This window comes from Gambusia affinis, linkage group LG05, assembly GCF_019740435.1.
Source record: "Gambusia affinis linkage group LG05, SWU_Gaff_1.0, whole genome shotgun sequence".
Taxonomy (NCBI): domain Eukaryota; kingdom Metazoa; phylum Chordata; class Actinopteri; order Cyprinodontiformes; family Poeciliidae; genus Gambusia; species Gambusia affinis.
In genome coordinates, this window is record NC_057872.1 from 24,141,869 (window position 1) to 24,154,281 (window position 12,413).

The 12,413-nt window shown below is 36.1% G+C and overlaps 1 protein-coding gene across 4 annotated transcripts in view; it reads left to right on the plus strand.

Moving 5' to 3' along the window:
* The window catches only part of LOC122830627 (raftlin-like), a 192,332-nt gene that overhangs the window by 137,869 nt on the left and 42,050 nt on the right, over positions 1-12,413 (plus strand). For all 4 annotated transcript variants that reach the window (XM_044116136.1, XM_044116137.1, XM_044116134.1 and 1 more), the window contains exon 6: positions 7,056-7,259. In XM_044116136.1, the coding sequence (XP_043972071.1) occupies positions 7,056-7,259 (204 nt within the window). The remainder of the gene's footprint in view (positions 1-7,055; positions 7,260-12,413) is intronic.

The window sequence follows — 12,413 nt, forward strand, 5'->3', positions numbered from 1 at the left end:
AACTTTAAATGTAGGAGAGCTGCATCTGCTACAGTGATTATGTCCACTATACTAATCTCACTATGAAGTATTAATGGATTTCCAGACAAAAAAATATGGAATTATACTTCATAAAATGTGCATAACTTGTAGCTGGTTTGAGAGCAGATACATTTACTGTGGATTACATCATTTTGCCAGGAGGCTTGAGAATGAGCTGTCATTCCCTCACAAGTATTCAAACTGAGAGATTTGACTTCTCAAATGATCTCCATCTTTGTAACTTTGTGTTTTTGTCTGCAACTCTACTTTTTTTTGTTTAAGAAGAAAATACTACTGCAGATTTCTCCTAAAAAAAAAACCACACTGCGTCTGTGGAGGTGTCATTTCCTGCAACTGCTAGAATGTTACACAACAATGTGTCACCTCGGGACATAATCCCTTCTCTCTGTCAAACACAAAGAGACTCGTCTTATAACTGAAGCTGTGGAGCATATAAATTTGCGCACAGCTGATGATGCCGGGAGTTTTTTTTCTTTTTTTGGATGCTGCTCGTTTTGTCTGTTCAGAAAGCAAGCCAGCTACACGCCTTTGAGTTGTTCTTCCTGCACATTTATAGTTTCAGCTTTCTTTGAGTGCCTCTGATTAACAGATGGAGACGCCCACCACTTTCAGCGCCTCCTACGGTCTCCCATCCTGTCACTGAACCTATTTGTGATACATGTCAGCATCATGTGCAATCCCAGTGGGAGCTATGTATACTGTATGTTGGCTATTAGATAGAAATGAAGTCATTATTATATGTTATATAATAAATTAGTGTGATTTTTCAATCTTTATAATCACATGTTGACATCTAAGCAGTTCTCCAAACATGGTGTGGCAGCTCACCATCACCCAGTGGTCCATCTGGGCGTTTTGCTGTGAGATAATCCCCCACTGACTTGCCCTCTACCTCCCTCAGTTTCACAGCTCTCTCCACTCTTTTCCCCGTTCCTTCTCCCAAATCTCTGTGACAATGCCAGTAGCGCCGGCATCACAGCCAGCCGGGGCGGTGAAGGAGTCTGCCAAAATCCCATGTCCCTCTCTACTAATGCCCAGTCTGCCGAGAACGCCCAGGAGTCTCTGCTGCTGCTGCTGGCTTGTTCTTGGTAATCCACAAATCTTTGAGGTGAACACTGTGCAAGTGCTGGCAGAAAGCTATGGATTACTGCTGAAAAAGAAACACCACCAGTGAGATCGGAGCTTTAGCGAGATCCTCTAAGTCTGCAAACACGAACGCTTGGATGACTTGGGGAAAACGACAATTTCTTCTCATAAAAAATTTCTTTGGGATCAAAGTAATTTAGATGAGCAGGAACAGTCTGTGAGAAATTAGATGCTACCGGTGTTATTTTCTGCCACACAGGTACGAACCTGGCAAATGAAAGTACTTAAGGATTATGCAGAAAGATAAACTGTTTTTGGTTTTACTAAACTTTTTTTTTCTGCCCAAATTTTGTATTTATTTAAAATTGTTCAGTCAAAAAACACTTATTTTTTGTACTGGATTGGAATAACACTTACTAGTCACTTTATAAGGTGCACAAGTTCATTATCAACCAATCACATGCCACCAACTCAATTAATTAAGCCATCTAGATCTGGCAAAGACCAATAGCTAAAGTTTAAACTGAGAATCTAAATGATGAAGGACGAGGATTGAAGTAACTTTGATTGTGGCATGGTTGGGGGTGGACAGCCTGCTCTGAATATTTCAGAATCCACTGGGATATCCACACACAGCCATATTTTAGATTTACACAAAATGGCCTGAAAAAAGAGAAAATGTCCAATGCACATTAATTGTGGGGGCAAAAATGTCACGTTGATATCAAAGGAGAAAAGCTAATTCCAGATTATAGAAAGACATCAGTGTCTTAAATAGATTGGTACAATAAAGCAATGCAGAATGCAATCTCTGAATGCATAACATGTTAAACATAAAAGGAGAGGATCTGCAGCAGCAGAAGACTCCACAGCTCAACTAAGATCAGTAAACTGAAGCTAAAATTTGCACGAGGTTATAAATGTGTTGTAATTTTAGAAATTATTTTGCACTAGGCACTGCATTTGTACATCTCTAATGTCTGTAAAGACATTAACTGATTTGAACACAAAGTACTTTTTCCCTCCATAGACCAGAAACTACCACTACAGTTGTCTGAAAGATTGTTAAAAATGTGTTACAAGTAGAAATTTCACCTTAATGTGACACTTATGTCTTTCAGTTCTTGCTCTTGGCATAACGCCTGAATGCTAATGATGCACCACTGTTGCTTTATGAGCTAGAACAGAGTCTTATACCTCTTATACGTTCGCATACGAGGGCCCTCTGGCTCTGGAAGGAACTTGGCAAGCGGCTGCTTTAAGAGATTTATGTTGGCTATTAATGTCTTATCTCAAAGATCAAAGATTACTAAACCTTGTGTTCTTCCATGTAGCAAAGTATCTGTTCCTCTGCAGCTTACACAGTGGAAATTACGGAGTTTAAAAACATATACATATATATCAAATTTGCTATTGATTTAGGAAAAGTTAAGTAGCTTTTTATCTTGGGAAAAAAATGAGATTCTGTAGTAAAATCTCTGACTCTAAATGCAGTTTTTTTTCTATTATTAATTACCCCAATATAGTCGAACAATTTTAGCTCATGAAAGCAAATTCCTAACCTTAGACCTGAAAGCAAAAGTTTCATCCTATTGTTTTACGGTTTATTCATAGATTAGGTCTCTGTTGCAGCTTTCCTGCACTGTGCAACTCCAGTAAAATCCCTGTTGCATGTTTTCTTGTGTTACAGTAGCAAGGCTTTGATATTTGTGATTTTGCAGTGAGTTCTGGCAGATGTCTGTCTGCACAGATTTCCATCGGAATTATTACAGAATTTCACATGAAAGCCTGTCTTCGGGTTGATCTGTTATTATCTCACAGTCCAGTACGATGGACATCAGAAGGCAGACTTCTTATCTTATTTTTCTCTATTTTTCCTCCCACACTGTCCTGCTGAAATTGCCCCTCGGCAAACCACTCAATCCGCCTCCTGTAGTTTCTATATGTTTCCTCTGAACTGCTGAAAACACTCACATGCTCAAAAAATAAGTCACCTAGCCTTCTGGCTGAAACACAGTTGCCTTGCTGCAGCATAATTAGACCATGCAAATCATTCAGACAGAACTCAGAAAATAGTTCATACTGTGACGCAGACAGAAAGCATGTTTTCATCCAGTGACTGTCATTCTGTTTGTGTTGCAATTTAATCCACAAGGCAGTCAAATTAGAAGCAACAGAGTCAACCATGAGGAATCTAGTTTTAATGTGAATTACACTTCTTTTTGTCACATTGCCAATGTCTTTTTTTATGTTTTATGCTGGCTAAGTGGACCAAAGCTAAACAAATAATAAAAAAGTAAGTGGGCTAAAAAAATTAACAGAAGTAGCTATTTGTTGCTTTTTTGTGGGTGTTTTTATAATCTTTTGCCCGTCCAAAGTCGTTCCAGTTTCCCAAAGCAGTCATAACAGTCATGTATGCCTGGCTGTATAAGTAAATTAGCTCATGTCTTGTAGCACATTCATCAAGTTTTAGGGCGGCTATTAGCTGCTTTTTGAATTCAAAGGGGAGACAATTTAATTTTCAAATGATACTGCAAAATGTAATTTTTTAATGGATGTGTAAGGTGCCATAGACCAGTTAACATAAAAGCAATTAGACTGGGGAAGCTCTGGCAAGTTGGAGGCACATTGAATGAGAATTCACTCGTGTTGTCTAAGATTTGTTTTCCATATTGTTCCCTGTTGTAACATTGTTAGCATTGGGAGGATAACGGGAAGAGTGTGTGAGTTTTCTCCTGGTGCCGTTGATCTGATATTTCTCAAGAGGGGCAAATGAAAAAGATTTAAGGAATTAGGAGGACCAGCTGTCACATCAGTCTGTGGAGCCAAAGAAGAAATGGTTATAAATGATTCATTCTTCCTGGATGGCTGGCTGGCTGACGGATGGACGGACAGAGGAACCAAATTGATGAAGCAACGGTTCCATTACCGAAAACCACCATCCAAAACCGCCGTGCATGTTGGTGTGTTTGAGTGGGTGGCAGCGTCACACATTCTGCTCATCCATCTGGTTCACTTGGGGAATGACAGTCTGACATTTGCATTGGAAGAAAAGGGGAAAATGTTACCAGGCGCGATTGGCAATGTTTTCTCACAGATCCAAACCCGGCTCACATCTCACGTTTTTTGTGCTTTTTCAAAGCTAAGATGAGCAAATATTTCACTCGCTCACATCACAACTACTAAAACTCCTTTGCGCTTTGATTTAGTATGATTCGAGCAAAGAACAGCGACAAACAAACTGTAGATAAATTTCCGAGCTTGTTTCTCTCCAGAGGCCCGCTGCATTATGCATATCTATTCTTGATGTAAACAATAGCTAGCTGTGCAGCTTTTAATGCATTATTCAAGGTTATAGTACGAATTAACTCGGTTACAATAAAATGATCCCTTTTAAGTTCTGCACCAGCAGTGTTACATCATTTATAGAAGACATTAAAAGAAAAGAAGAGTATGACTTGTATTGTGAAAATGATCAAATTGCTTTTGACTCAATGCATGCCTAATTTGAAGAAGGCAAAATCCTTGGGAAAGATGTGTGGTGTATTTGTGAGTCACGCTCGGGGCATAATAAATCCCATATTGTACTTCTTTTTCATTTCTCCTATTATTTCACACCTGTCAAGTGGAGGTTTCCTATTATAGTGCTTTGCATACAAATTTATTCTATTGACATCAACTCATTTATCAGCCAGCAGAAGTTTAATAAAAAAAATAATAAATAAAATAAAACAAAGCAACTTAAAGGTCTTCAGATGATCCAAAAGGGTCAAAAAGCATAAGGTTTTAATCTTCTGATATAAATGACATTTTTTTTATTTATGAGGTTCTACAATTAAAACAGAGGGCACTAACTATTTTAAATAACTCTAAGATAAATGTTACTTTTTGATCACCTAATTTAATTTTAATATTTGTGTGTGTTTTTTTTATGAATAGGACTTTCCTACTTGAAGCCCCTCATTCATGATAAGAGACACCAAATATTAACCCCCATCCCATGTAATCTCTAATTTATGACTTCTTCTAGCTTATTTAGATATTTTAATATAGGTGCTTTCTTCTGTTATTGTAAAATGAATTACCAGATATTTTTAAGAACTTTGAAACTATTTCGTGGTTTATTTGACAACTCTATATTTAAAATTGATGTGTTTGTGCTTCTACAATATGAATCAACACACCGTAAATCAATTCCTTTACCTCTTCATATGATAAAGTTATTATTCTGAGTCTTTGGATGCACTTATGCTGTGACATAATGAATTATACTTAATAACTTCATAAAAATGAAGCTTTTGCCAAGACGTCTTAGGGAGATATTGATACTATTTTCAGAATATTAAGCAACGACAATATGTGTTACTTTACCTTAAGAATCAACCACATAATTCACCAAACTACTGAGATACGAGTATCATTAAATTACTCTAGATTCAAACTAATAAGTTTGTTTTTTTATTGAGATAAGGTCTTTTGAAATGGTTTATAATTGCTTTACATGTCAACATGTAGGACTTATTTCACAGTTTGATGTTTTTTGTATAATTCTCATTAACTATAACACAGCTGAGCGGTTAATTTACTACTACCTAATTCACACTATAAGGATTTGAGTTACAATGTTTGAAGATGATCCATAACTAGAAACTGAATATTCTAGATATGGATTAAGGCATTAGTTGTTAATTCCCCCTTAGTTCTGCTTAAACCATCTGTTACTCAAATACAACCTCATGGTACATTTAACTGTTAACTTGAAGGATTGTATCAATTGCTACACCTGATATACATTCATAGTCTGAACATATCTTTTATTAATAGTGATTAGTAAACAGATAACTCATTAAAATAAATAGGGCTTTACTATTTTGGACCTGTGAGATAATTGGGGATCTCAGGGTTATGAATATATTTTACCAGGGTCAGTTTCATGCACAAGCTACAGACTAATTTACTCGAAAGTCTTTTTATTTTTACTCTACTAATGAAAAAAACATTAGATGAGATAAAAAATATATTTTGAGGATTTGAATATTAAGCTTTAATCTTATGAGATTAGACATTTTTAACACCAAAGTGTATTGGCAAAGAATCAGTCAGGGAAGCAGAGAGAAAAATGACAACACAGAAATAACGCAGATGATGTGAAAAAATGTCAAATCATTGGTACCAACCAATGAAAAGAGACCAGGAAAACAGGCAGTTATATCAGCGAGCAAAAAACATCTTAATATCTCATTTACCTTTAAACTAACATTTAACTTTTATTGCCAAATTTCCTTTTTGTTGTATCATTATTATTCTAAATAATGCTTTTTGTGTTAAGTGCCTGCTTTTTAAATAATGACATTCACAGACCTTACTCGATATCATCTACTGCATTGCAGAAACAGATTCCACATCACATAGAGAAAAAAGTGGAATAAAGTTGAGTTAAAAACACTGAAAGACACAAACTGTTATTTGCAGCTGATGGATGATTACTATGAACAGTGCAGCCAACTTTTCTTGGCTGTGTTGCTTGTGATTGTTCATGTTTTGGCTGAAATTCTCTGGTTTTCATCTCAGAGGACAAGAAAAGCCTTCACCCAGTGGAGAATTACCAAGTTACTGCAACAAAGTCTCAGGAAATTAGATAAGTGTGTGATTGAAAATAGTCAAACACTAGATATCAAACTTTAAATTACGATAGCTCGTCAATATATCCTTGGAACAAATCTCTTCTGTGTTGGAGCCAACCGTTTACTGAGAAATTCAGAGCAACTTTTTGCATCTGAGAGTCTTCCCAGAGAGACATGGATCACACTTTGGATTTTAGCCAGTGTGTAGCAGTGGTTCATATTGGCAGAAAAAACATCCTTGGATGCAACAAATTCTCGATTCAAATCAGTTACAAAGTTCTGTTTTCTGTCTTCCTCCAACAGGACTGGAACTGCTGGCTTTGTACAACAACCCGACGGTCCGGGAGGGCCAGGTGAAATACTACACTGTCAAAGTGCCTCTGCGGGTTCAAAGCTATGAAGAAGGCATCAAAGGTGTGGAGGCCAACTGGTTGGATCACATGACCCAACACTTCAACAATGGTGCCTCGCTGGTTGACGGATATTTCTACCTGGGCAACGGGAAAGGTATCGATTTTAATTTTAAGAACAAACAACCCAATTTTGTCCCTTTATTTCTGAAAACAGTCAAGATCTCTGTCAAGACCTCCAGCTATGGCCCACACTATAGCTGGTTTTTTATTGTTTGTTGACCACGTTGCCCTTTTTCCTTTCACTGAAGTACCAGTAAAAATGTCAACACCGATTCTAATCTCACACCAGTCTCCATAATATTAAAAGCCTGAGGCAAGAGGTTGTGAACCTTAACTGGTGTGCAAATAATTATGCGTTAGCTGACATTCGTTTTTCTCTAGAAAACAATCAGAAACGTCATATACAGCCGTTTGTCTTGTTTTGGTTGGATTACCAAAACTAGGTAATCACACCTTTGGTCACAAATTTTCTCTGTTTACTTTTCAGAGGGCTTCTATATCAGAATATTATTGAACAAAGTTCATCAAAATTTTGACCATAAACTTAAAAGTCTTCAATTAATTTTTTTTGGATGACTGCACAACTGATGTTTTAGTGTAAATTTTGCTTTTGTGCTGAAGTGAATCCAGTTCAGTGGAGTTTACAAACTGAAAAATCTCCCCAAATAAAAGAAGAATTATTCAGAAATTACATCCAAACCTTGTAGAAAATAATGCAAAACTGAATTTGGAGAACAACTAATGGTTATTTGTTGTCTAAATTAGAGGAATCCCACTTATTTACAGTTCAGTATTTGCAGATTCGCCTATTTGTGGATTTTGCTGTGAAATATAACTTCAAAATATTTCTAGAAATTATTTGCCCAAACCTTTTTGTTGAGAATTATCTAAAACATTTTAAAGAAGATTTAGTTTGAGGAGCTGAACTTCCTATTTGAAGCTGCTGAACTGGCCAATCAGACAGTTTTGCTAGGACTGTTTATACAGTGTGTATTAATGCAAAAATAAGTTATAATTGGTGTGTAAACTATGAAAATAGGGAGTTATAAGCATTCTTGGAGAGGAACTCAAGAATTCACAGATTACCTTGATTCCACTGTATTCACAGTACAGAGCAGATGCATTTTGGATGCATTTTCCAACACACAAACACAATCTATTTGTTTTTATTAAGCAATAACTAATTTATCACTGGCTGATAGAAGCTAATAAATCTGCTGCTGTTCTTCCATCTGACTCCGGGAAGTTAAATGTATAGATTTTTTTAAACTTAATTCTGAGTTAGAGATCCCTTTATAATTCGTGCCACTATTCCCAGCAGCATGTAAACTGTGCCTGGATATTTTTCTAAAAATAGTGACATGAAGCATATCGTGGCAATGCTAATGGCCGACATGTTTGATTGGTTGTAGTTGACACTAGTGACTTAAGTGCAAGGATTGATAAATGTCCTTCAAGCCCCAGCTCATCCTGTTATCAGCATCTAAAATAGATTTACACAGACTCACTGAAATATGGAGCAAAGTGTATTCCATATAAATCAATTATGCTTCACTGAATTCAATTTATGTTCAATTTCCATTTTGCCCCTAAAGGTACAGAAACAACATCATAATAAACATATATATTATTATTACATATATTACATATATATTATTATAAATACATTATAATGATAACTAATAACAATTCTATCAACTATTTCTGCTGTTGCTGTTCTCTTTGAAGGCTCTATATCTTTCTACTCCTCTAATATTTCAGCAGGCGCTGCCATGGGGCTCCCCCCCCCGTCTCAAAGCCTGGAGCCAAACTCAGGCCCTTTATATCTGCAGATCACTCAGCCTAGATGCTCTTCAGTCAGAGCGGGAAGCAAATGTAAAATTGTCCTATACTGTTAAATGCTTATCTGAGTCACAACACCTTTAAAGCAAATTTTTCTTTCTATATTCTGACTGTTTAAGTTAATTTTATATACAAAAAAGAAAAAGTAAAGTCAATATTGCCAATAAATGTGTGCAGGTTCTTATATCCTATACAGAATAGATATTTTTTTTTTTTTACTTTATGAATAATTGCTTTAAATGATCAATCTTTATTTTAGTTTATTCCAAAATCAAGCAGATCTTTTGAAATGCATGTTTTAAGAGTCAAATAGAGGACAATGTTCAATTTTAGGCGACGTTTGAGAACCATATTATTACTCTTACATCAGACCCCAGCAGCACTGTGACAGCAGAGAAATAAGCCGACAGAGTAAATACAAGGCAAAACTCATTAATCTGGAAAAATGAACGCTCCAGCAGCTCCGAAACAAAGATAATTAACCTGATAACAAATTGGTGCTTCCTTGCATATTTTATGTCCTGAAAAATGGAGTAATGAAGTGCATTATTATGATTACACATACAAGAGTCCTCCAACACTTTTTTCATCTTTCATATGGTGCTAAAATATGCAGAAAATCTCTGGATTATCAGCAGCATTTGCCACTATTGTGCTTTACTGATTATTACAACTGGATTTAGTTCACAGCTCAAAGTTTACCCCTTTTAAAAATAGACAACTTTACTGGTGTAATTTTAGTTTTTTTGGAATATTTGCTCTCCAGAGAGCAGCTGGCAGAATGACATCAAAGCAGCAGCCTATTTGTTGTTAGCAGCTAATTACATCAAACAGCCGAGAAGCTCGGGGCTTTTGAATCGGCTTCCATTCCTGCCATCTCCATATTTAGCAGATGAGTTTGTGAGTTGATGACGGGGCTCTTGACATGATGCAGGGGACCATCTCATCCTCATGAACATCAAGGACATGTTTGACAGCAAAGCGGCACTTTAAAGGACACGGACCAGCAGACTTATAGCAGGATGGGAGAAGTCAGTGACAGTCTTGATTTGCAGCAGAGAGAAAAGAACTTGTCATGCTCTGATAAATACACGAACTGTCTAATGAGTCATTTTGCTTTTTTAAGACCGACCTCTTTCTTGGATATTAGGTTTGATCGTGGGTGTCTGCCTTTCACTTTATGTTACAGGTCTGGGAAGCGGTTGGAAGACGGTCTTAGTTTTATCAGCTTCTTGTTGAAGATTTGTGTAATTTTTCTGTTCTTGTCTCTTTTAATAGCCATGCTATTTTAGTTCAGTAATGGAAAAAAGTGTGTATTTTTTAAAATGTCTGGGCAGGGCATAAAATACCACAGATGTAATCTTCATATAAATGTACCTTCTTTTCTCCAAATCTCTTCACAATGTTCTTGTGCAGCTTTTAGATTTAATCACAACAACCTTTTGTTCCGCTCATGTACCATCAATAGTTTTCTTACCTTTTTAGTTTCTCTCAGGTCTGAAGAATATCTTTACTTAGCAAAGAGTTAAAGTACATTTTCTTATTCTCTGTCTACAGTGACATGGATGATACATTTCCCATATTGTTTAATCAGTACCACATGATAAATCTCAGCTCTTGAGAAAAGTTTAGAGTCCAAGAGAAAGAGAAAAATATCCAGAAAACAAAAGGTTTTGTTTAACTTAGTCAGTGACACTTTTAGTCAAGTTGTTGAGATGCTTTGTTTGCATGATTCACTTTATTTTGCTTATTTTTCCATAAATAACCAGTTCGATACATTTATGTGCCATAATGTAGTTTAACTAAACCAGTTACCACAATTACTGTGCCTGTCCGACTGGTTCTACCTGTTTTGTAACCTGATACCTTCCAAAAACGTATCCTGATCCATCCTAGCATTGATCTAAATTCAACAAAATGACCAAGTTGCTAATTTGCTGAATAATTTCAGCTTTGGGAATGGTGCCATTAGAACTAATTGCTGGAGGGGGAGCCTTAAGAAAACTCCTTTGGATTAGAATTTTCAAAGCTTCGTTTGCATTCTTTCCAAACACTGACATTCTGCTAAACTTTGACTGCACCTACCAAAACCTAATGAAATATTTAAACTGTTTGAAACAGCGCATTTAAACAATGTGTCTCTTGGTTATTCCCATTGCAGCTGCTCTATAATACTGAATCTTTGAGATAAGGGTAGTTCATGAGTTGAGGACACTTGAAGTTATTTTTCCCCAAGGGGAACAACTGGAATGCTTTAAACATTTTACACACTAGAAGAAGCTTTAGCAATATTTACCAAATATAAGCACCTTTCTTCTTTACCTCTCTTTTTCCTCTGGCTCAGTTTGTGTTTTTATGATAAATAGCAACAGGGAATCTGTGCATCTCTGTTAGCGATCTCTTTTACTGAAACTTTAGGAATAAACATGTGAATGTCCTGATTTATAATATTTTTTTCCTTATCCATTTGAGAATTTTACTACAAGAATGACTTGTAAGTATGTAGTAAAGTTGTCCCACTAGCCAGCTGTGATGTTTATACATTTGCTGAGGAGTCAGACTGTTATGGTAAAACATTTGCATCCACATATGGCTACTGTTCTATCCACACAGGCAGCCCTGGTCAAAAAAATTTTAAATTGCAGTGTGATACACTAATGTAGATGAGATTTCCAGGAAATGGCTCTTCGTTGGACTTAAATGGAAAGAAACAGGACTTCTTCTTTTGCTTATTGAGGACATTTCAGCTGTAAACTAAAAAAGTAGATCCAAAATTCAGCCACAGTTTTATTCCTAACAACAAAAGCAGCACAGTTCTGTCAGACATGTTCCTACACAAAATATATTGTAATATAACACAAGGGTATATGTTTAGCCATCTGGTATTGGTTTATGTTAGAGGATAGATGGGATATGGCTCCCACCCAGGGTGCCATTCGGTCAGGGGGTGTCATGAAAAAATTATGCATCTTTTGCATTAAATACATTCCATTGCCTAATCATGTCTAGTCACTAGAAGCACTAAAGTTTGCATTTTAAAGGAATGTTTCACTATTCTGAATGGGATTTATTCAACAGTTTGAATGTTCATATCTAAAATGGATTATCCTGCACACCAGTATTTTTGTTTGTTTGTTTGTTTGTTTGTTTGTTTTACAATTAAAGATTTAATTAACCTTTCTCCTATAAGTAAATACAAAATTAGCCTTTTTGTTGCATTTTTGTCCCTGGGACAATCTCAAATTAAGGCAAAAAACAAACTGTGGACTGGTTATAGCTGTGCTAATTAATTTAAATTTTAAAAGATAACCCATTTGTGACACCTTTGGTGACAGTCTTGCAGTAAACTAAAACCAAATTGAGATTCCCTTTACCACCATCTCACCACTGCTTTCTTAATATATAT